The sequence below is a fragment of the Centruroides vittatus genome, unplaced genomic scaffold (genome assembly GCF_030686945.1).
Source record: "Centruroides vittatus isolate TY-2023 unplaced genomic scaffold, ASM3068694v2 contig_882, whole genome shotgun sequence".
In the NCBI taxonomy this organism is placed as follows: domain Eukaryota; kingdom Metazoa; phylum Arthropoda; class Arachnida; order Scorpiones; family Buthidae; genus Centruroides; species Centruroides vittatus.
In genome coordinates this window covers 373156-398697 of record NW_027122574.1, presented here as the reverse complement: position 1 = coordinate 398697, position 25542 = coordinate 373156, and the positions used below count along the sequence as shown (strand labels likewise).

At 26.9% G+C, this 25542-nt stretch overlaps 1 protein-coding gene across 1 annotated transcript in view; it reads left to right on the top strand.

The window, feature by feature from the left end:
* The window catches only part of LOC136983398 (STAM-binding protein), a 61536-nt gene that overhangs the window by 19298 nt on the left and 16696 nt on the right, over positions 1-25542 (top strand). The window contains exons 2-8 of the mRNA XM_067280111.1: positions 2546-2783; positions 3270-3345; positions 6630-6722; positions 7140-7456; positions 16915-17113; positions 19697-19834; positions 24908-25020. Coding sequence (XP_067136212.1) covers positions 2572-2783; positions 3270-3345; positions 6630-6722; positions 7140-7456; positions 16915-17113; positions 19697-19834; positions 24908-25020 — 1148 coding nt within the window. The 5' untranslated portion in view covers positions 2546-2571. The remainder of the gene's footprint in view (positions 1-2545; positions 2784-3269; positions 3346-6629; positions 6723-7139; positions 7457-16914; positions 17114-19696; positions 19835-24907; positions 25021-25542) is intronic.

Sequence of the window (25542 nt, the reverse complement as noted above, 5' to 3'; positions counted from 1 at the left end):
CTTTTTGCTGTGGATATTCTCTGGTCTTTTTCATTTCATTTGACTTAAATTTTCCAAAAATCCTCCACTTGATGAACACTACTTGTAGTTCTCGTTGGTAGACAGTCCCTTCACCTCGCCTTCACCTTTGATGGATCCTTGAACTGTCATTTGAATGTTTAGAGAGAGTTATCTGAAAAATGACCAAACTTTCCAGGAAAGTTTATTCTCACCTATATATTTGATAAAATTAGTTTTTTCAACATGATTATACATATTTTTATTTTTGCAATTCTATAGTTCTATTTGGCATGACAGATCTTTTTCTAAACAGCTTTTTTTTTCATTTAACTCTGAAGTGCACAAAAAAATTTGTGCAAGTTAGATAATCAGAAATTCTTTAGTGTTGTGATGGTGCCAACCTCACATAATTATCACTTGATAGAATTTTATTTATATAATATAAAGTAAATGTGATTTTATTTGTGAAATTCATTTTGAAAATAGCAGTGCTTAGTTAAATGATGTACACAGTATTGTAATTATTACAATAGTAAGTATTGCAGTATGCATTGGTTATGGTGAAATACAATGTGATGAAGAGAATGGAAATTTATATGAAAATATTATAAAAATAAAATATTTATTGTTAAATGAGAAGTGAAAAATCTATAAATACAAAAGTGGTTCAATTTCAACATAGTTTAAATTGAAATATATAAACGATACATTGATATAAATATATGAAATAAAAATATATAAAACTACGTTAACGTGACATACAGGCTGTTCTTGACTTTCAGACAACTTGTCCTTTTGTGTATTATACATTGATATCTTCAACTCATTTTTTTTGTCTGTTAAATTTGCACTTTTATACATTATTTTTACACACTTTTATACATACATTAATTATTGGGCTACTTTCGGGCTATGTTAATTATTAATTAATTTGACTAGAAGTAGGCAGTTAAGCCATTATCTCATTAATTTTAATAATAATAAATTAATTTAATTTAGAAACTTCTAGGAGAAAAGAATTGGCTCAGTGTGGGACTCAAACCCACAATTCCTGCTTACCATGCAGATGTGGAGTATGGTTATATGTCTAAATTAATAATTCTGGAAGCAAAGAACAAACTGAGGTCCTGCCAACTTAACTAATAACACATTTGTACTGTAAATGGGAGTTGCGGGTTTGAGTCCTGCTCTGGGCTAATTCTTTTCTCCTAGAAGTTTCTAAATTAAATTAATTTATTATTATTAAAATTAATATTAGATGATTGCTTAATCACCTAGCTTTAGTCAGATTAATTAATAATTATTAACATAGCCCAAAAGTAGTCTGATAATTTTGGTAAGATCATGTGGCTTAAACAAAAATCATTTCTGAAAACAAATTTTTATTTCCTTTTTTTTATTTAATTTTTGGTTTGACTGTTTAAATAATGTTCTGTACTTTGTTAAATATTTGCTGTTAAAAGATTAAAACTTCCCTGCATTAATACAGATTTTATCATTTTGTTTTTACTTTGCTAGAAATTGAATCTTCCTTCCTAACATGCAACTCTATTGCTTGACTTTCATACACATTTTTACTTTCTTGGTTCTGTTATAAAAAACAGGAAAAATATGGCAATTGATCAAACAATGATCTCCCCATGATTTTTACATTTTTGGACTCAGGATCTTGAAACAAAGAGAAATGCAAAAAATTTGGAGGTTTGTTTTTGTATGTATGTACGGATGTTGGTGTGGGTGACATGATTTTGTTCACCCTCTTTGAAGCTTAAAACTCTTGTTTTTATTCCAAGTAGGTTTGTGTATTAGGGAAATTGATTCTATTAAATTTTGATGGTTAAAGGTTGATGGGTTGGGGAGATAATGTGGGATTGTGTGTCATATCTCAAGTAGAGTTGGACTTAATAACAATTTAATTGTTACTAGCATTCACAACTTTTTTTTTTATAAAACTTATCCTTACCCTCAAAATTAAGCTTTTTGCCATTTTATAATAATTAAAAATATAAAAAGTTTTTAAATAAAATTTAAAATATCATAATAGATGGCGCCATCAAAATTTTAAATGTTGCTGGGAAAGTTAAGCAACTCATTGCTAGATTTTTAGCATTGCATTAATCCTAAAGTTGGGGGGCTGCTTTATAAAAATACATTACATTAAAAAATTATACAAAGTTTAATTATTTTTAATTTTTATATGAGTTGTTATAATATTATTTCTCTTTATTTACCTTTTCACTTTTTTGTCATATTTGTTATAAAATTTGGATACTTCTGTAATGTTTAATTGTCTTTGTTGTGTTTCATTTTTGTGTTTGTCAAGAAAAGATATTTTTCTTGCTTTTCAGAATGTTACCTCTTAATTAATGTACTTTATGTATTAAATGTCAGAAAATAAAAATTGTTTAAGAAAAAGACAAATTTAAGTTTTAAATTTTTATTGTAACAAATTAGGTTTAAAAACAGTAATGAAGTAAAAATATTTTTTTATTTGCTTTTGTATATTGTGTAAATATATTAATGTTAAAATATATTTTTTTTATAGTCTTTTGAAAATTAAAAAAAAAAAAAATGCCTTCAGTTAGGGACCATAAAGATGCTGTAACGAATCCAGAAATTAGAGTACGATCTCTTACTGCCATAGGCAGTGCTGTAGAAGTCGATCCAAATATTCCTCCAAGGCGCTATTTTAGGTCGGGAACGGAAATGATTCGAATGGCAAAAGTGTACTTGGAAGAAGGAAATTTTGAAAATGCATATATTTTATATTCAAAATATATAACGTAAGTTTAATTATCTTTTTTTTAAGTACATATGTTTATATACACTCAAACCTGTTTTTGTGCGGTCTTTTTTGTGCGATTTTTTTATACGTGCAATGTGGTTTTGTGCAATTATTTTTGTGTAGTATACCAATTTGATTGAAATTCATATATTGCGCACAAAAAATCACACAAAACAAATCGCACAAAAATAGACCGCACAAAAACAGGTTTGAGTGTAATAAAAATGCATTGTCATTGCCATAAAATTACTGTTAAATCTTACGATCCAAATCAAAATCTTGCTAGGAATTACAGGAAGTTTAGACTATTTGAAATATATTCAATGAAATTATATAATTTTTTTTTTAGTTTATCTTTCTTATAATAAGAATGTATTTTTATAAATTACATATGAAAATTTAAATTTTCTATTTTGCATTGTTTAAATGAAAACTTTAGCTACTCAATTTATATTTAATTACTTATAAATGTTCAATTATATAGATTGTTTGTAGAAAAATTGCCTAAACATCCAGAATATCAAAATGTAGGAACTATTGACAAAGCAAACACAAAACAGGTCAGTGCTTTATTGTTTATATTTTATATAATAGTTATTATAAATAATAATTATTAATTTTTGAGAAATAATATTTGAAGATGTTACTATCTATTGTTAATTCGTAATATTTTTAAAAATGGTTTTTAACTACTATAATGAATATTTACACAAAGATTTTTCTATTTTTATTTGTTTTAATTATTATTAATAAGAAGTTTTATCATCTATTATCTGAGTAATGTTACAGTATCATATATATTTTACACCTAATCATAAATAAATCCTTGCAGAAAAAATGTTATATTATTCTGATATAAATAAAATAATGTTTTGAATTATGGATGAGTAAGTCAAGAGTATTTATCTCACCTGTGATGAATTGTCCATGACCAAAAACTTCACTCAAGATCTTTTATTAATACTTGCTTTTTCTTAGCTTCAATGCTTTCATTTTCTGATTGACTTATGAAATATACTGTAATATTGTCTTAAGACTTTTATTGAAACAACTGTGATCTATTCTAATTGTATTTGTCTAATGCAATATTCAATGAAAACAATAGAATATATAAACTTTTTTCTTATTCTTATCAAACAATGAATTAGGAATTATATTTTAAATTTCTTTGGTGATTGAATTTATTTTCTATTACGAGTGACTTACAGATTTGTTTTCATCATCAAAAATTCATTATGTATATGTTTAAGAAATAGAATTTTGTGTTTAATAAAATATTTTAATAGAATTGTTTTTTTATAAAAATAATTTCTATTAGTAACAATTATATTATTCTACAGAAAAGTCAATTAGATTTTTTCATACTTCTTAACCTAAAATGAGATGGTGAAATGCAATTACAAAGTTTACAACATTATTTAAAGTTATATAGTGAGAATACATTTTCTTCTTTGTAAAACACAATGAAAATTTTAATTTTATATTTATGTTAATTGAAATTGTTTTTGTCTTCATTTAAATACTTTTGTGATATGAACATTTGGTTTGCTTTTATTCTTTATCAAATAATTATGAAAACATTGAAAACAGCAAATTTGTAAGATATAAAGCTGATTTAATATATATTTCTTAATCCTGACAAATATCTATTAATAAAAATAATAGCAGGAATAAATTATTATTTTTTGTTTTTTTATAAATAAAAGTATATATCAGAAATTAGGGTATTTCAAATTCAAAGATAATACACAAATTTGAAATAATCTTTATACACAAAAATAATAAAATTTTGAAGGATAAGATTTAAAGTTTTATTCTGTTGGTTTTATTATGCACATTGTTGGAATATCAAAATGTAAAACAAGAGGAATTTTAAAAATTTGAAATTATAATATTGTAAAAAATATCACTTGTTAAGCAATTTATTTAACATCAACCATTCATATTATATTAAAATATTTTAAATTATAGTTGTTGAAATGAACAGTATCTAGTTATAATTAATTTCTTTTCTTGAATGAGACAGTTGACATTATTCAGTTTATCTGCACATTAAGTGAATGATCTTGATTTTAGCTTATTGTATAGTAGTTCAAGAGTATTTTATAAATTTATTTATATTTAATTAATATAAACAGTTACAATAATTAGAACTATAACAATTTAAGATTATTAATTTATGGAAATAATTTAAAATAAAATTTTTGATATCATAAAATTTCCCAATTAGATTTTTCAGATTAATACAATATTATATGTAGGTGGGTTCATACATATTACAGTGTTAGATTTATATTTGATCAGTTTTATGTGTAGAAAAGGTTTATTGGTTGTCCATCAATGATACAAATAATTAAATATAAAAATTTTTTTAAAATCTCAAGATAAAAAGAACCTAATATTAGTAATAAAAATTTAACATATACATAAGTTTACAATGACATTAATTTCAATTGGCATAAAAACCTTTTTACATCAGGTATGTAAGTTATTTTTAGGCTTAATTTATATATTAGATTTAGACTGTACTGTTGTACAATTGAAATATTACATAATAATAAACAAAGTCCAAATTTATTTTTATGATCAACTTGTGAATTAAGATTCATAAAATTTGAAGGTTGAAAGTGAAGTTAGAAAACAAAATGTGAATTAAAAGAAGGTTGTAAATGAGAAAATTATGATAAGGAAGAGTAAATAATTTTCTTACAGTTATAGTATGATTAAAATGTACTTTTTTTTTTATAAGTGCCTTTTGTTTATTAAAACTAACAATTCTAATTTTAAGAAACAAATTAAGACAATCTCTTTTTAAAGGAATTTAAAATATCTTAATGTATTGCTTTCATAATTTTAGTATCCTCAGCATTTTATTCTCAAAAACTTCATAAGTCTTTAAATTTTTTGTAAAATTTATAGTCTGTTATTTTTCAATCCCATAAACATGTGATTGTCTTCTTCCTTTTTTTTTTAATCTAAAATTTTGCATGTTACAAAAAGTCAATAAACTGAATTTTAATTAAATAATATACTTCTTGGTTAAACGAAAGTTTTTATTAACATAACAAACATAATGTTAATGAAAACAATTTTCTGCTTTCTCAAATAAATCAGTTACTGAATTCCAGATAATTGGTTACAATAATTTGAATTAAAAATGCTCATTATACATTAATGAAAAATGCTCATTATACATTATACAATAATTTGAATTAAAAATCTCTGTGTTGACATTAATTATCTTACAAATAAATCAAATGCATTTAGTAATTTTTAGTTCACAGTATTTACATATTAAATTAATATCTGTAATATATTAGCTACTTTGTAATGATGATTAATTGATAATCTCACATGTACAGTTCATCTTTTATGGCGCCATTATATAAAAACAATTATTTTTTTTAAAATTTTAATTACGTTTAATAATGAAAATCAAGAAAGGTTATGAATTTATGAATAATCTAAATAATTTAAATAATTTCATATTTAATTTTCTTTACAATTCCCAATTTCACATGGATTGTTAATAAAATTAAAAAGTTCTTTATTATTTCAAATGCTATTATAAACTTTTAACTTTTAATTTATTATTCGACTAAGTTGAATAATTTTATTTCTAAATTGGAAATTAAAACATTAAGAATTTTTCCTCTTTATTGTGTATATAATTTTATAAATTATTCAAATGATTTAGGCATTTATATGTTTAATGTATTAAAATTTTTAAGCTATTATTTTTTAAATTTATAATTTAGTTGTAAATGATAATAAAAGCGCATAGAAATTTATATTTCTAAACTTTTTATAATTTATGATTTATGTATTTTTCCCCTAAGAACAGAAATTAAAGGAAATATTTACTATTGCCGAAAAATTAAAATCAAAATTATTAGAAAAATATTCTCGAGAATATGAAGAATGGCTTAAAGAAAAGGTGATTGTTTATTTATTTTATTATGATAGTTCATATATTTGACAAATAAACTAATTGTTTTTGTTACAATTAAATAGCCTTAATGTATAATTTACTGTTAAATTTGTTTATTAGAAATGTATTAGCTTTTCTTAGGCACATAGGCACACATGCACACTATAAATTACTTGGATAATATAGGCAATGTAGCTATTGTAGTGATACAAAAATAAATACAAGCATTCTCAAAGTTAAAATTATACAAAATAAGCTTAAACAGGTCAGAGTTTAAAATATTCTTTAAAAATTTGATAAAATGTTTAATTCAATAAGAACTTATCTATTAGTTATATATGTTATATCTTTTTGTAAACTTTATAGTTTTAAGAGTTGTATCATTAACTTATGGATTAAAAATTGGTTTGTTATGTTCTGTAGAAGAAAGAGGAGGAGGAAGAAGAAAGAGAGAGAGAACGGTTACTTTTAGAAGAAGAGAAACGAAGGAATGAAGAAGCTAGGAAATCAGCTTTAGAAAAACAAAATGAACCAAAACTTACTGATTGGGATCGACCTCTTTTAAATAATACTAGCACTTATGATCTGGTAGTGTCACCTACCGAATTTTCTGATTTAAGAACAGAATCTTCTCTAAAAGGTTATCCAACAAATACATTCACCACCATAGATGATAATTCAACACTAATTTCTCCTACATTTAGTTATTTAGACTCCAGTAAAGTTGGAGATGGAAAAGAGTAAGTAATGTTTTTCAATATATAAAAAATATTGTATTTTGTGAAGAATTAACGTTAGATGCAGATTAAACACGAGTTTTTAATAATCATAGTTTATAGATAATATTTTCTGGGAATGTTAATTAACATATGAGGTTTTATTATATTTCTTATTTGTTAACACTTAATTTGCAGGAAATGATCAGTGGCTTTGGCAAATACACCTTAGAATGCCATAAGCCGTTGTAATTGCTTTTACCTGCTGTTATAACAAAATTGCTCCTATTTGTGTGTTGTTAATTTTATTTCACTTATTATCATTGTACAGTAGAGCATCGATTATCCGACCCCGATTAACCGACTTATCGGTTAACCGACCGCGTTCTAGTCGGCAAATTCAAATGTCCGCTAGTGATGTGGCGCTACAATATTTGGTTATGTCTTGGCTAATTTAATATTATTTTTGTTAAATTTTTGCATGTTTTAGCTGGCAGCACTGGCTCGACCCTGAAAGGGAGGCTAGTATTTAAACCAGGTCTAATACACTATACTAATAATGTATTTTTTCATACTTTTCGTTATCGACTTTCAGTTATCCGACCAACCCCAGTTTCCAATTGAGTCGGATAATCGATGCTCTACTGTATTAATATATAATAGAAATAATTTTAAAAATTGTTATTATTTATATTGAAAATTTTTCTGTTATTATTAATTAATTAATTAGTTCTTATTATTTATTTCAAATAATTAAATACTCTACTGGTTGCTACTGGATTAGCAATCATTATCCAATGATACTTCTATAACATAGTTTGAAGTTCTAACCAACTTGCTGGTTTGTTTTTAATATTCTATTGTACAGTATTGGATTAGAGATAAAGTGGATGTAATTGCATAATTAGAAATCCCATCTAGACAGTCAATAATCGAGACTTTGTTCAGATAATTGAGAATTGTTATTTAATATTGTTTCATTTTCGCTTTTTTAATATTGGTTTGTATAAAAGTAAATCTCTAGCAATAATTTGAAAAAAAATTAGTAGATTTTAGCTGGAATACAATTACTTCATTTAACAAAATTTTGTTTACATTGAGCATAGTTTCTGAATTAAACATGATACCATGATAGCATGAATTGGAAGTTTTACTTTTATGGCAGTGGATAAAATAAATCAGAGAAACATAAATAGAATTCATTGTAAGAAACAAAATGATATAAAACACTTACTTATCTGATATAGGAAATGAGAAAATTGTATATATATAGTAAAACAAATATTTTTTGTTTTCAAACACAAATTAAAAAACTTTATTGTTTCTGGTGTTTATAATATCTACTCTAAAGTTTTTATTTATATTTCAATAATAAGAAATATAACATCAATCCCATAAATGAAAAGTATCATAAGAGATGTAACTTTCATATTTAATGGGAAAAAAAGCTTCTGTGTATGTGTGTAGGACATTACAATTATTCAAAAAACAATTATTATTATTATAATTAAACAACAATGGATTGGTTTGCTTATAAAATTTATCAAATAACATAAAATAAAAATTTCATAAATAGAAATACAAACAAGAAAGTGCAGCTTTGTTATTGACACTTTTAACCTGGTTTGGAAGTTAAAGTACAGTACTGTAAAAATGAATTAAATCAATTGTATCTGCATTGGGCTATCTGTATAAATATTTGGGGGTTGGCCAATGACTATGGGTAAGAAAAGTTTTTTAATTTTCAGATTATGAGTGGATATACAAAATATGAGATAGGGTAGATGTACCAGTTTTGGCCAGTGTACCAGTTCTGGTCAGAAAACGAATTTAACTTAAAAATATAATCACCACATATTCAAATCTGTCCAACAAAACAAACTTTTATTGTTAACTATTCACACAGTTAACAATAAAAGTTTGTTTCATTTGTGATTATATTTTTAAGTTAAATTTGTTTTCTGGCCAGAACTGGTACTACACTGGCCAAAACTGGTACATCTACCCTATTTGTGTGTATGATACGTGTTTCTAATTTTAATTTTTGTAGTGTGGTGTAAAATAAACATATGTTGGGAGAGGAGACAATTTGTTGGTACAAAAATATTGTTCCTCTACTCCATATGGATCAACATCCACCTGTATCTGAGAACAAAAGGGAGTATGTCCCTGCACCAGAATGATGTCATCAGAATGAAATAAGAGTTAACCATATTAACTGTTTGTTGATCAGAAAGCAGTATTGAAAATGATATACTAGTGACTGTAATAACTTACTGGACTAATTACAACATATTTAACAATGAGATTTTAAAAGAATGCTAACATTTTTAACCTGGTGAATAGGTCATCCTCAGATATTGAAAGTCAAAAGTGGAATGCTGATCAATTACTGGGTTGAAATGTTGGTGTGTTTTTAAAATCCCATTGTTAAAGGTGCAGTAATTATTTAGAAAGCAATATTTTAAGCACTTTTAAATGTGAATATGATAGCTTGTCATTTGTACATAGGCTTTGTATTATGTTTGTTACAAGTTTGAAAATTGTTTTGGGGTGACATGAAAATATTAGAATTTAGAAAAATATTAGAACTTTTTCCAATTAAAATAATTGGAAATAGACTTTTACTAATGTTTCCTTGCAGAACACATGATTTTCAGAAATGGATTACTGACATCAAGCAAGGGATGTCTATATTTAGTTATCATAAAACAATATAAAAAAAGCTTTCTTTTTAAATGTTTTGAAATTGTTTATTGAATAAAATCAAAAATTATTTGAAAAACAGGATTAAATTCATAATTTAAACTTGAATTTATAAACAAGGAGACAAACACTTCATTTTCAGAATATATTCAAATTGCATCACCAAAATGTCTAATAGTATTTACATAACTGAAATTAAAATGTTGTTTTAAAGTAGCTTGAAATTTCAAAAATCAGTTTTAATGCAATTTAATCAATATTCTTTAATTAAAAGTAATAAGTTTTTATTATTTTGAAAATTTTGGAGGGAAAAAACTTGAAGTTTTAACTGGCAGATAAATTTTTAATATTTTTAGTAAAAAATAATGTGAATTATTTTTAAAAATTAACTTTTAATTTTTCAAAAATAATTTTTTTATTTTATATTGTTTTGTGTGAAATGTTAAAGCATTTAACTGTGAGATTCAATCTGCAGGTCAGTCGGTGAGACTAGTCTCTTGTGTGGCACCCGAATTGATAAAATCCGGTCTTCATGTCACTGGATGGCTAGGAGGGCTATGGATGGGGAGGGGTGGATAAGTCGATAGGATCTGTTCTTTGAAATAAGATAGGGTGACAGGTCAACAAAGAACAAAAATTTAATAAACATAAAGCATATGATACAATCAGGGCCGGATTATCGAATAGGCAAAGTAGACAAATGTCTAAGGCCCGTAATTCGGAGGGGCCTGGCTTCAGTGCAGAAGTTTCTGTTTCAAAACGAGTTAAAATTATTCAAGAAATTCGATAGGACAGAAAAGGCTGTATTTAAGAATTCCTGCTAAGCTCCGCCCGACTAGCCATTACCTAGAAAAAAAAAAGTCAACAGCAACCCGTGTGTCAGAAGTAATGTACTGTACGCTACGAGATCTCTTGCACCATCTAGGAATAATCCTGATATATGGTTATGATTTGTTTTTTAAATCTAAACTTATACGTCGCAACATCGCATATTCGATATAGCGTTCAAGTTGCTCGAGTGCGAGGATATTACAATTGAATAGTGTTTTATAAAAGAGTTAAAAAGGGTGACACTACGGTGTGACTTCGGGTGACACCACGATATCCGCACCGGGTGTCACCCATGCTAGCTACGCTAATGTCACATTATATAAGATTTGTTTAGAAGCAACTTATTTAAATGGAGCCCCAATTTAAATTTTGTCTAGGGCCTGCTAGAGGCTTAATCCAGCGCTGGATACAATAAGCTACTACACTACTGGTTGGAATACCTTTCATAGGTAACAATGTCCAGGCCTATTCCTATGTGCCGTTATTATTTCTGTTCAGTCTATATGACTGTATCAGATAGACATTAAAGCCTTATATCTACATCCTTATAGGCTAATTGACCGAGAGAGAGAGTTTTCATAAACTGTTCAAAGTTAATACCTCATGATGACACTTCATAACTCCTTGATTCTTCTATGCGACGTCTGCTGGACGGTCGGTGATCTAGGCTAGGGTGTCGGAAGGAGACAACTTTCGTTGGTGGGTGGAATGCCATTTATGGTTCCTCGAAATATGTCCGCTGTCGGTGTCCGCTTCTATTATGGCAGGACTCGTGTCTACTGTTGATGTCCGCTGTTGGTGTCCGTGCACTGATTGTCGGGAGTGACCCCTTTTTATACATGTTCCACATGAGAATGGTCTCAGGTGAATTTGATTTAATGTGTTCCAAGTTTGAGTTGTGTCTGGGTTGGCTGATAGGACCTGTCAAGAAATGCTCGACGAATTATGGCTATTTTCTAGCCATTATTGTGGCTCGCCTTACCTCATAATTCCATCTGTTTGACAGTTTCTTATCATTAATAATTGACTGTCTTGACACATAAGTGCAAACATCATAGTGACTGTTGACTTAGACAGATATTTGATTGATTTTATCTATCTGACTATCGCAAGTGGGTGAGAAAAAGGAAGTTGGGTTTTTCCACTTCTATATTAATTGCGTATTACAGTAGAGAGTCGAAAATTGGAATCAATTGGGGACTGGGGTTGTTCAGATTAGTGATTTGTTCGGATTACCGATTATGTACGAAAAAATATATTAACCTATCCGATGTTGAAATTTTTCTTTGTCGCATGTCGCTTTGCGTTGAATTTTCATCGATTTTAAGCCTAACGAAAATTTTTATAATAATAATCGAGGATATTGTATTGTTAAAAATTATTTCTTTATTTTGTACAAACAAAATAAATATATTGAAGAATATAAAAACATGAAAATTATACTTTAGAAGTAAATCTAGTATCAAAAACGTTCGATTCAGCACGACACAGTCCGACTGAAAATCGTTCCGATTACCGGCGATTCAGATTACCGGGGTTCGGATTAACAACCCTCTACTGTAGTTTAACTAATTAATCTAATTACTAAATTGCCTCCTTCAGAATCTCAAATAACTGTACTGAATGTATTATTTATAGACATCAAGTAATTAATGTCTCAATTGCAAATATTGAGACATATATATAGACTTTAAATATATAAATTCAAATTAAAGATTCAAATAGGAAAAAATGCATTTATTTTGAATGTATGCGAAGTAATTTCTTTGCATTTATGCCTGATATTCGAGCTAAATAATGTTTTAATTTAACTAGATTTATTCCTTAACTGTATTGATTACTTACTTGCATTATCTTAATAGAATCATTCTTTTCATTCTATTACAAATTAAGATAAAATTAATTTAATAAATTTAAAATTACACATAAAATTTTAATTGTAATCTATATGAGCTAGGGACTCTGATATAATATAAATATTATTTAAAAAGTGACTTAAAGAATGAAATAAAATAATAATTAACATGAATAAAATAATTTAAGTGATTAAAAGAATGGAAATGTAACATAAGAAACAAACATTACAAAATTATTATTATGATGGAAAACTTTCATTTTTAAAATAATGTAACTTATATAGAATCAATTATATGATGATGTGATAAAATCATTAAAGAAATTTGTATTAATTTTCATAAAAATAGTTATATGATGTCAGTGCAAAAAAAAACATAGATTGAACTATTCCATTTAATGATTCATGCATGTAATAATTACATAACATTAATATGAAAATCTTTTCCTTATATTATGTTGTTGAACTGTGTTTGTTGCCTACTTATTTAATGATCCAAGCAGTTTACTAGATAATGAATCATTCTTATTCAAATGATTTAACATAAAATAAGTACTATTTTTATTTTAATAAATTTCTACAGACAGAAAATGATAGTCATTTTCAAATTAACAGATATTTATCAATGACAGTAGAGTGTCGTTTATCCAAATCAATTGGGGACTGGGGTTGTTCATATAACCGATTATATACGAAAAAATATATTAACCTATCCGATGTTGAAATTTTTCTCTATTGAGTGTTGCTTCATGTTGAAATTTCGTCGATTTTAAGCCTAACAAAAATTTTTATAATAATAATCGAGGCTATTGTATCGTTAAAAATTATTTCTTTATTTTGTACAAACAAAATAAATATATTGAAAAATATAAAAACAAAAAAATTATACTTTAGAAGTTAATCTAGTATCAAAAATGTTCGATTCGGCTCGACACAGTCCGACTGGAAAGCTTTCGGTTAACCGACGTTTCAGTTAACTGGCTTTCGGATAAACAACGCTCTACTGTACATGAATATAAAATCTAAAGATGACATAGATGACTTTTCAGAGCAAATGGAACAGAAACAAAATAATTTCTTTTTAAATGTAAAAAAAGTAAGTTGAAAACATAAAATAAATGATTTCAGAGGTAATAGTAATTGATATACTTTTGAAGTTGATATTAAATGATGACAACTGGAAAAAGAATGTGTAGCATTTAAAAAAAAACAAGATAAATATGTAATTTTATAAAATATGACTTTTTTTTCTTATTAACAGACACATATGACTATCTTAATTTGAAATTTTACTTATTTAAGTTATATTAAGAATGCAATATGGCAAATTTCTTTTAACTGCATTTCATAATTTATAAATATTATTAATAATATAACATTAGCATGCTTTCACTGCTATTATTACTATCAAATAGCAGGAGTTAAAAATATATTTACTAATAGTAGTCCATTTTATTATACCATTAAGTTACATACATCAAAACAGTCATTATTAAACAGTAATCAAACAACAATTTTCCAAAGAGTTATTAGACAAAAAGTTTTGAAATCTTCCATTAGGTCTAGTAAACTTTTACAATCAAAAAACTAATGTGAGATTAAATTTTTTCCAATTTACAAAACAAACATAAATCTGGTTTTGTAAAGGAAATACTAACATTATTCCATGATAGAAAAAATTTATTTAGATGAACTTGCACGAAACATGTCTTCAAATTAAAATTAACATTCTTATTAACAATCCTCCAACTATTTATAATAATTAATAGTTGAGAGTACCAAGAGTGAAATTTTGAGTTAATTTTTTAGCCTCATCTCTATAAAGATAATCTTGGAAATAATCAACATCATTATAATGTTCACATCTATACTACGTTTCAAAAACCTTCAAAGAATAGCCTTCTAAATTTATTATTTTATTTAACTCATTATACCAGTTATTTTTCCTATTTTTTAATTCCTTTTAAAATTATGTAAGAATTATTTTCCAATGATAATAGATTGACCAAAACCTTATTAATAAATTTCAGAGTAAATTTTAATGTTTTTACTTGAAAGTCACAAAAATTAATTTCAGATTCATCACATTATATGGTACAGATCAATCCTGACCAAATAACTTTTTATAATATGTGCAAAAGTTTTAAACTTTTAAATTGCAGTTTGCTCCATAACAGTACTCCATATGCAACATTGATTCAATTAACGTATTACTTAATTATGTATGTAGATTCAAATAAGGGGTTTTTTTAGAGCAAACTATTCTTATACCTCATTTAACCTAACTAGAATTTTTTACTTAATCTCCATGTATGTAATTTGTTTCACAATCTGCATTGAAACATTTCTTACATGGAATTTATCTTTCTTCCTTAACCTCTTGCCATTAGCAAATATTGCAATTTTAGTTTTATTCAAATTTATTTTAAATCCAGTTAATTCAGTATGTTGAAACAATAAATTCAATTTCCATTGCATATTAAAATATATATATATATATATATATATGTGCTAAAATCATAATATAATCAACAAACTGTAAATAATGAATATTATTATCTATTAAAACAGAACTACAGTAAAGAGTCATTAATCCGAACCCCGGTAATTCCGAATTGCCGGTTATCCGAACGATTTTCAGTCGGACTGTGTCGGGCTGAATCGAACGTTTTTGATACTAGATTTACTTCTAAAGTATAATTTTCATGTTTTTATATTCTTCAATATATTTATTTTGTTTGTACAAAATAAAGAAATAATTTTTAACAATACGATAGCCTCGATTATTATTATAAAAATTTTCGTTAGGCTTAAAATTGACGAAAATTCAACACGAAGCGACACGCAACGGAGAAAAATTTGAACATCGGACAGGTTAATATATTTTTTCGTACATAATCGGTTATCCGAACAAATCACTAATCTGAACAACCCCAGTCCCCAATTGATTCGAATTAACGACTCTCTACTGTATTATGATTCAACTCAATGAATACATCCAGTAGATCATTTAAATATAAGATGAATGGCAGAGGGCTCAAAGGGTACCTCTGCAATAAATCTTTCTGTAATATGAAATTGTTTGTCAAACTCTTATATATTTTGATTTTGTGTGTAAATTCTTATTTAAAACTTCTAAGACAGATATAAATTTACCACATGGACCCAGTTTCCTTAAACAAACAGTAGTTAAACTGCTCATATATGTTTTATATAAAAAGCAAGTTCTAAAAAAGTAGATGTAATTCTTATCATTTGACAGGAATAAAAAAAATTTTAGTGAAGAAAAAATTTGAAAATTTATTAATAATTCATTAAGAATTTATGTCTTCAAAATTTTCAATATTTGAATAATATTGATAACATTAAATATATAAATAATAGACCATAATTATATCATCCATTACAGATGACTCATTTTAATTTGAAAACATGAATAAAATGCTATCTATTGTTATAAATTATCTGTAAGATAATATTCAAATACGTTTTTAATGAAATTTAAATATATGCGTGAATTATAAAGTCCCAAGGATTAATTTACTTATTTAAATAATAATGACCATACAAATAATTCATGTAAATATGTAAATGGCAATGAATTTCCAAATTTCTACCAGGGATATGCAAATGTGTATAAATACAACAGATAATGACCCAAGTGACATCTAAAAAAATTTTTAATACTGTGTCATTGACGTTGAATCCTCAAAGAAAAGGCTGGCATCAAATGTATAGTGTATATATTTTTTTAATATCATATTGTCGGTTTTTAATAAAGAATTGTTTGTATCTTTGTGTTGGGAACCATCTGTATCTGGTTGGAATCTTAATAAAGGATAAAGGCTTTAAACTGACCCAAAATTATTTGTATGATCATTATTATTTGAATAAGTTAAATATATGCAATTTGTTTACTATATATTAATAATTTTGATTTTTATGATAACTAACAATTATTAACTTGCTTGACATTGAATTAAAATAAGATGCATTACAATTTATGAAGTAGTTGAAGTAATTTAAGCTTCTTCGTGCGTAAACTTTAGATTTTATGCTAGCAATATTGATATAATTTATTTTTCTTTAGATTGTTAACTGTAACAACACCTGCAGTAGATCGTAGTACTAAACCTAGGTCTCTGCTTAGTCCAGTTCCAGAATCTCAAAACATTTCTGGATTAAGAACAGTAATAGTACCTCGTAATCTTATGGATCAGTTTCTCCATTTAGCTGAACAAAATACCATCTGTAATATTGAAACATGTGGAATATTAGCTGGAAAATTAGTAAGTGTTCAAAATTAATTTCTGTTTTTATGAAATATAGAATAATTTATATTTAGTAATTCGTGACACAAATCATTCATTGTATTCATTCAGACACTTGGCAAATTTCATCTTTAATATTTATTTATTTATTTAGTTGAAATCTGCCAAGTGTTGGAATGAATATAATGAATGATTTGTGTCCGAATTACTAAAACAACTACTGGCACGGTTTCACGAATACCATAATTTATATTTATTATATCGGTGTTGTTCAGAGTAGTGGTCCAGAAGCTGGAAATGGGCTGCTTGTTTGCAGAAAGTTTCCAGGAAAGAAAACATTGTCTGAAATAATATAATGCTTATAAAAGATGTATAATAATGGTAATTATTTTGTATTGCTTTAGTGTGTATATACACACAAGAAAATATTATTATGTGAACATCTGTCATTTGAATACAATAATGTAGTAATATAGGCAAAAATATAGTACTGGTCTTGTTGTATTGCAAAAATTATTCTTGGGCTGTCATATCAGTTACTTTAGGAAGAACTGTTTTAGATAATTCTTTATTTCTTAGATCAGTTATTGTTCTATTAAAATTATTTGTTGATTTTACATTTATTTGTTTAAAATTGCCTTTATAGTTTCTCAAATTTTTACAACTTTGATAGATTCATAATCATTAAAAGAAGATTAAATGTTAATTTTTTTTAACCTGTAATTATGATCTTATAAAGTTTCTCAGTTTTCAACAGAATGTTAAGAAATCAAACACAGTTCAAAAATTTGAGAAATGTTATTAACTTTAATTACAAATACATTCTGTATATAATAATTTTTTATTTTGACAATATTTCAATAATGTAAGATGTTCAAAGTGTGTACAGGAAACATTTTCCTTACTGTGAACCCACTTTTACAATCAGACCACTTAAAATTGGATTAATCTTCTTTTAACTTTTTAGGTGTATTTTGGATCATAATATATTTAGAACTTCCATATTAACTATTATCAAAAACATTTTTAGAAAGAAGAATCAACAAAATTTTTATAAGCAATGTATTAAATATAATGTAAAGTTAATTTTATTGTTTTGTTTGTTGTTGACATAATTTTAGACATCATTTTACATATTGACAATTTCTAAATTACATATTTATAAACTTAAAAATAAATTCAGTTTTTTTTCCACAAAACTTTAAAATTAGTATGTAACTAAATATAAAAATTAAACTCTAAACATTCTTATTTAACACAAAGTTACATTCTCATCATGACATGTTTTTACTTCAGTTTGATTTTCTACAATACATACTTCAACACTAAAAACATTTAAAAAGTTGTTTTTAATTTTTTAGTATTTTACAGGTTTTTCAAATGTTTTTCGAGAGAGAATTATAAAGTTAATTTTAAAAATACATTATATTTTTAAAATTAACTTTATAACTTTATTTGAACTAGATTAAAATTTTTATTTCTGAATTTAATGATTGAATTTAATTATATGAAATATATAAATTACATAAAAACTTATTTTTCTGTCATAGAATCTGCTTATGTCATTATGCTGTAAAAGTTAGGACACAATGGACTATTTATTGAATTGTAAAGAGGTTGTGTAGTTCTGTGCATTCAATCTGTTTCCTAGAATTTGATTATCATTGTGCGTCACTATTTTCAATTTTGAAATACTTATTTGATTACATTTGTGAGCAATCTTGTTTTAAATTTCATTTGATTTTTTCCTTAAGCCAGCTACCTTGCACATATTTGCAGAGAAAAATTTTTGTTAAGGTAGTCAAATGTGAGATTTTGCCTGTCCACATACTTAATTCCAATTTTATTTCTCATCTTTTTGGGATATGATTCAACCAAATTGAATGTATGTGATGAAACTTTATTTATCTTGGTGAAATATAACTTTGTCCATCTTATGAGGCTATCGTTGTAGTAGATAAGTTTCAAAGAGTGGTTGGTTTTTAAACACAACTGAATATTGTCATTTTGATCATAAGAAGTATTTTGATAAATGGTAAGATGATGTGACTTCTTATTTATAACAATTACCATAAAGTATACAGAACAACTTTCAGTGTAGTATCTTAACCAACTTTTAAGTGGTTGTTTCCCAGGGTTAGTATAACAAATTCTCCTTTTGCTTTTGCAATAACTTAGATACTGCCATGCCTTATTCAAAAATGACGAGATGTTGCCACCTATTCCCAGCAAGATTTTTTCCATGTAACTTTCTGCAATCAGTATTTGGTTTTTTCACGACCTTTCATTTAGTTTATGAATCTTCTGTTTTCATCTTGTTATTAAACCAAAAGCCATGATGTAAGCATAATGCCATGAATAGAAAATTTTTGAATATGACTTAGATAAACACAAATATATTTAAAAATCAATTCAAATAAGATGATAAAAATAATCATCAGTTTTAGATAATCTCTTAGTTTTATTTGTACAAACTGATTAAAAATACATCAACAACAAAATTTAAAATTTTTTTTATTCTAAAAAATAAGGAAATGATATTTAATCTTAAATTTAAATTTACCAATATTGAATTTTAATTAAATTTTTAAAATTTTCCAGTCTTATAGTAAATTCACTGTTACACATCTGTTGATTCCAAAACAAACTGGAAGTGCTGATTCTTGTACAACTGGTAGTGAGGAAGAATTGTTTACGTACCAGGATAAACATGATTTAATTACCCTAGGATGGATACATGTAAGTAAAATTAAAAATTTGATACAGTATATATACATACACAATGCAAAGAAGTGTTTTTTTTTTATCTCAGAAAACATTAAGAAACATGAATTGATTGTTCTACAGATAGCCTGTTTCAAATATCTTTGTATCTAAGATCAATTTCTTACAATATAGTTTAAAAATCAAACATTTTCAATGCAGATAACATGCTTGATGGTGATATCAAATGAAAACATTTATCTCTGATATACTGTATTTTCACAGAATGACCAGCATGCCACATATAAACAGAGGAGACCAGCAGGCCAGACAACCTGGGATTACCGGCATGGGAGTCAAACTGCAACTAAAATATAAAATCAATCAGATCTAACTAAAATACCTTCCTTTCAAATTTCACATAAAGCAGGTGTTAATTGGCATAAACTGTGATAATTTACAGCACGTTTCTTAAATTTAATGTTTATTTTTGTGTTTTCAAATCAAATAATAAAATACACACAAAAAAAGCACTTTCAGATATCTGAGAGTATTTTACATTGTTAGAAAGAAGACAAAATGAAGAAATTAAACATATAATCATAGTTTTTGATGTAATGCTGACAGTTTTACTGTTTTAGAATAAAAATTCGTATTTTTTTTTTTAATGTGCTTCTAGAGAGGGATATATAGTTTCACTTAAACTGGCATCCTGGTTTTTACCATATGGAAATATCTGATTTTGTGATCTCCCCTGGATAGACTGGCATGCTGGTCACTCTGTGAAAATACAGTATATTTGTACCTTGGACCTTATACACAGGGTTTCTACAAAAACCTGGATAGTCAGAGATTTTCTTTAGTATTCAGAAAAAGTCAAGAAAAGTCAGGAAATTTGCCTTCTTGGTTTATTTGCTCACAATAAGGTAGACCAAGTGTAGCTGTCTGAAGGCAGCAAGAAGTAATGTGGTACAATTCAACTTATCAAAAGGCATGCAGAATATTTTAAGGACCCAAAATTTCTCCAAAAATTATTGCACACACAATAAAACCATAATTTATGAACCAATTAATAATTATTATTACATAGTTTGAAAAATTCAAATCAAATTGTACATATAAGTAATAGGCCTACCATACAATTTGCCATGCAACACTAAGCTGATAAATGAACATAAATATTTTAGATTTAAAGAATGTTTTAATTTTAGCACGTTTCCATCATCATAGGATTAGCATATACAATTATAAACACAATTAATTCTTTTACTGATAGTGCAGATTAATTTTAAAAACTAATATTGATTGTTTAAGTGAAGAATTATAAAATGCTACAGGGAGGTGAGCATTGCAAAATGCCAGGGAATCAAACTAAGTCCCAAATATAATATACAGCAATATCAATTGTCGCTTGTAAATTTTAACACAGTTGTATTAATTATGCAGTATTATGAATTTTAGAGGAAAGTCTGTAATACTCTGAAAGTCTGTAACCCACAGCTTCTTCGACTTTTTCTCGGCTAACAGGTCGGGGAGACCTGCCCACATCAAGATGGCAGTTCGGATGGGTTACGCGTTACGCGTTCGTCGTGAGTGCAGGAAGCAGATGGGTCTGGTGATAGAGCAGTGCCGATACTCGAATAAAGGACATGAACAATGTATAAAAACAACAACAATTTATTAAGACTAGAGCTAAAGTTACAAAGGAGCAAGCTGACGTCGCCTAGAGTTAGCGTAAGCAGAGGGAGAGTTTACATGAATATGGGGAGTCATACCTCGTGGTCCAAATCGCTCTTGATACCGGGTTAAGATATCCTCTGGTATCCTTTCGTTCGCCGTCGGGACGCGCACACACTGTCTAATGGACACTACGTAATCAACCCCCTTTTCCTCGCACGTCGCCTTTTTATCATCTCTGTCACGTTCCTCTCTTCCACCAACCAGCACTATTCGAATTTTGTTCCTTCTGATTCATGGTTTTTCCGTGGGAACTAAACAATAAAATATTTTATTGCTAGCGTCTGGTTCCGTCAGGTTCGAATTTTCACAAAGCAATAGCATATTTGCATAGTAAATCGTATGCTGTTTTTATTTCGTCAATGTGCTGAACTGTAAGGAATGTGAGTCAGGGAATTTGTACAAATTTGGTCCGGAGAAGTCAGGGAAAGTCATGGAATTTAAAACAAAAATTTGAGTAGGAACCCTGTATACAGATTTAACTAATTTCTAAATACACAAGTCTCTCAGTCTCCTGTAAGAGAACAAACACATTACTGATTAAATTAACATTCACTACTCCTATAACAGATTAGGAAGAGAACTTACATGTGTACAAAGAAATGTTCTTTACTATTAATTTTATATACAGTCAAACCTGTTTTTGTGCGGGGGATAGGGACTGCATAAAAAAAGTCTCAAGTAGAAAATAACTCGAAACTGTACAAAATAACTAGGAATTGCTTTTTTAACTCCTTGGGCCTTTTTCTGCAACACCTAATGGGGAAAAAATCCTCTAAGAGTTTTAATTTTTATATTAATTAATTATTTCCACTTAAATAGGAATCTAACATTAAAAAGTTAAAAATAATCGTTAAATAATGATTTTATTTGATAAATATAGCTGCAGGAAGTGTTATTTCATTTAACAAGGGGTGAAATTTCACACCTGCAGTCTAAAGCTGGAGGGGAGCTAACTTACCGCATCTGTTCAAATATAACATAATATTTATGGTTTTTATGCTATTAAAATAAGAGGGGACCGAAATAAAGGTATGAGAAAAAAATTTTACTGAATAAAAAATGAAAAAACCTGCTGATGTCATAGAAAACAACCAATAGAGTTTTTAAAAATTTTACAGGAGTCAATTATGTTCCAATTTGATTGAAATTTTCATATACTGCACAAAAAAAAATTTAATTATTTCTTTGAAATTAATTAATCTAGTTAATATTCTAATAGTAATGCAAGAAACTATTTTTTTAAAATAATTAATATATATATATATATATCTATCATATCCATGAGAGAGAGAGAGATTATTTGGTTTCAAATTTGTTTTTGCTTGTAGAATATTTTATTTACAAAATACTATATGTTTTATTTAGTTCTTAACTTACAGAATATATTTTTCTTCAGCATTTTTATTGTTAGTTTTATATATTAAGTCAAAATTTAATGCATACAGGTATACCTTGAGTTACGTCGTTCTCAATTATACGTCGATTGTCAAAAACGTATATGGAAAATAAAAATCAATAAGTTTAAGTCATTTTATTTGACTTTACATCCGTCCGTCACAAATATTGAAGTCGTAATATCACTAGAAAAGCGTTAAAAGCACATAAAATTATATTAAAATATGTACATTTACAGTAGATGTTAATATAATCATCATAAATCCCAGAGAACGAAACATGAAAACATCTGTGTTTCTGTGTTGTCATCTTATTTAATGGTGTTTAAGTTCTCATTATTGGCATTTTCCACCATAGTTTCGACTTACGTCGTAACTACACAAGTAAACTCGACTTACATTGTTTTTCGACTTATGTCACCTCTCCTGGAACCAATTACCGACATAAGGTATACCTGTACTTATATTTTAGTTTATCACAGCAAAATACTAATACAAATTACATTAAAAACATTAAATTTTTTTTATAGTTAGTTCTTGAAAATGTTTAATAGAACTATCTTGAACTATCACAACAGCTTTTTTTAGGATTTCTATTAAATTATTGTTTTATATTTTATTTTATATATATTGCAGCTTAATCCTGTAGTAATAAAGGAAAACTTTATCTATTATGAGAGTATAAACTTTAAATATAAATATTATGTATAAAATTTATATATGTAAATATATTGTAGTTGCCACAATATCAGTTTGACATTTATATTTAAAAATGTCATTGATATTGTTGTTGAGTTTGTCAATTGTATATTGGAAAGTTATTAAATGAACTGAACATAATGGAATACAAAAGGAAAATTATGATTTGTTGTAAAATTTTGATTAACACAAGTTACAAGAGAGTTAACATTAATGTAATATTTTGTATAAAATTTTTTACTACAAAATAAAAATTTAACAGTATATCCTAGACCAGGCCTGGCCAACCCAAATTGTTTTGCGGGCCACATTAATCACGCGTAACATTATGGTGAGCCACAATTTAGGCAAACAAGCTTTTAAAAAAGTAAAACAAATACAAAATGAGTAAGATTTTATTGTTATACCAAGAGTTTGTACTCGCACTTGCACATTATAACAATGACACATGCAAATTTTCATGTTTTTCTTGTTTTGGTATACACATAACAGGAAACAAAAGTTTTAATAGATATATAATATCGCTTAGCTGGCCACACAATTTAACATGATGGGCTGTGGGTTGGCCAAGCTTGTCCTAGACCAAGAGTGGGCAAACTACAGTCTCTGATGTCATTTTGTGCAGCTTATGCACAAGTTCACTAATTTCATAATTTTATTAATAAAAACGTTAAGTTAAATACATAATTAATACATGCTTTTGAAACATTTGAAAAACTGAGCAATCTTGTACATAACTATATGTTCACACTTAGGTTTTGGCTGAAATTATGAATGTTATTTGTCAATTGGAGTTCAATTGGATGATAATACTCAAATTCTTTTTCTCATTTGTGATCCGCTAGAGACTTTACAGATATCCATGTGGCCCTCATGGAAAAAGTTTGCCCACTCCTGTCCTAGACCATTAATCATATGCTTTCCATATTTCTATAGCTGTATAGTCATGTGAATGTTTGTTAAACATTATTCTATTAGTGGCTTTTCAATGAATGAGTCTGGCAGTTATAGAAATTTTAAATATTCTCTTTCAATTCTATCCAGGTTAAAAGAGATGTTTGAAAATCAGTAATCAATTTGTATTACACAAAAAATGTGCAGTACTATTCTTCTGTATAGATTCAATACATAAAAATATAATAATAATTAAAAGTTGCCTAGTCACAAATTTATACAGTCTTAAGGGAATTTTATATTTTAAAAAACTTTAAAAAGTAATTTTTACTACAAATAATATTTTTTTATAATTAATTCAAATATTTGATTTATTGAACAGACTCATCCAACACAAACAGCATTTATGTCAAGTGTAGATCTTCATTCACATTGTTCTTATCAATTGATGATGCCTGAAGCTGTTGCAATTGTATGCTCACCTAAGTATCAAGAGTAAGTCAGTTTTTATATTAAATCAATGTATATTATTATGGGTAAAGATTTTTGTTATAATTATATGTATAACATAAAAGTTTTTAACAGTAAATTCTAATTGTTAACTATGAAAATCTGTGTATCATACTCTACTTCAGGGGTGGGCAAGCAAGAGTTCAGTGGGAGCCGAAATATAGGTATTGCAAAATGCATGGGAGCCGCAGTTCTGTACTGTCGTGGTAGATAGTATGGTAAAGTGCGCAATTTTATTATATAATATAAATATAATATAAAACAAATATTGAATTTTTTTAATAAACATATTTTCACAAAATTATAAAAATAATAATAAAAAACAGAAATTAACACTTTCAGCAAGAGCCGCATGTAACTCAAAAAGAGCCGCATTTGCCCATGTCTGCTCTACTTACTTCAATATACCGAAGTAAGTAGGGTATGATACACAGATTTTATAGTTCCGATATAATCGTGAATTTCTATGTTATATTATTTTACATGCAGAAACTTAATAAGTCAACC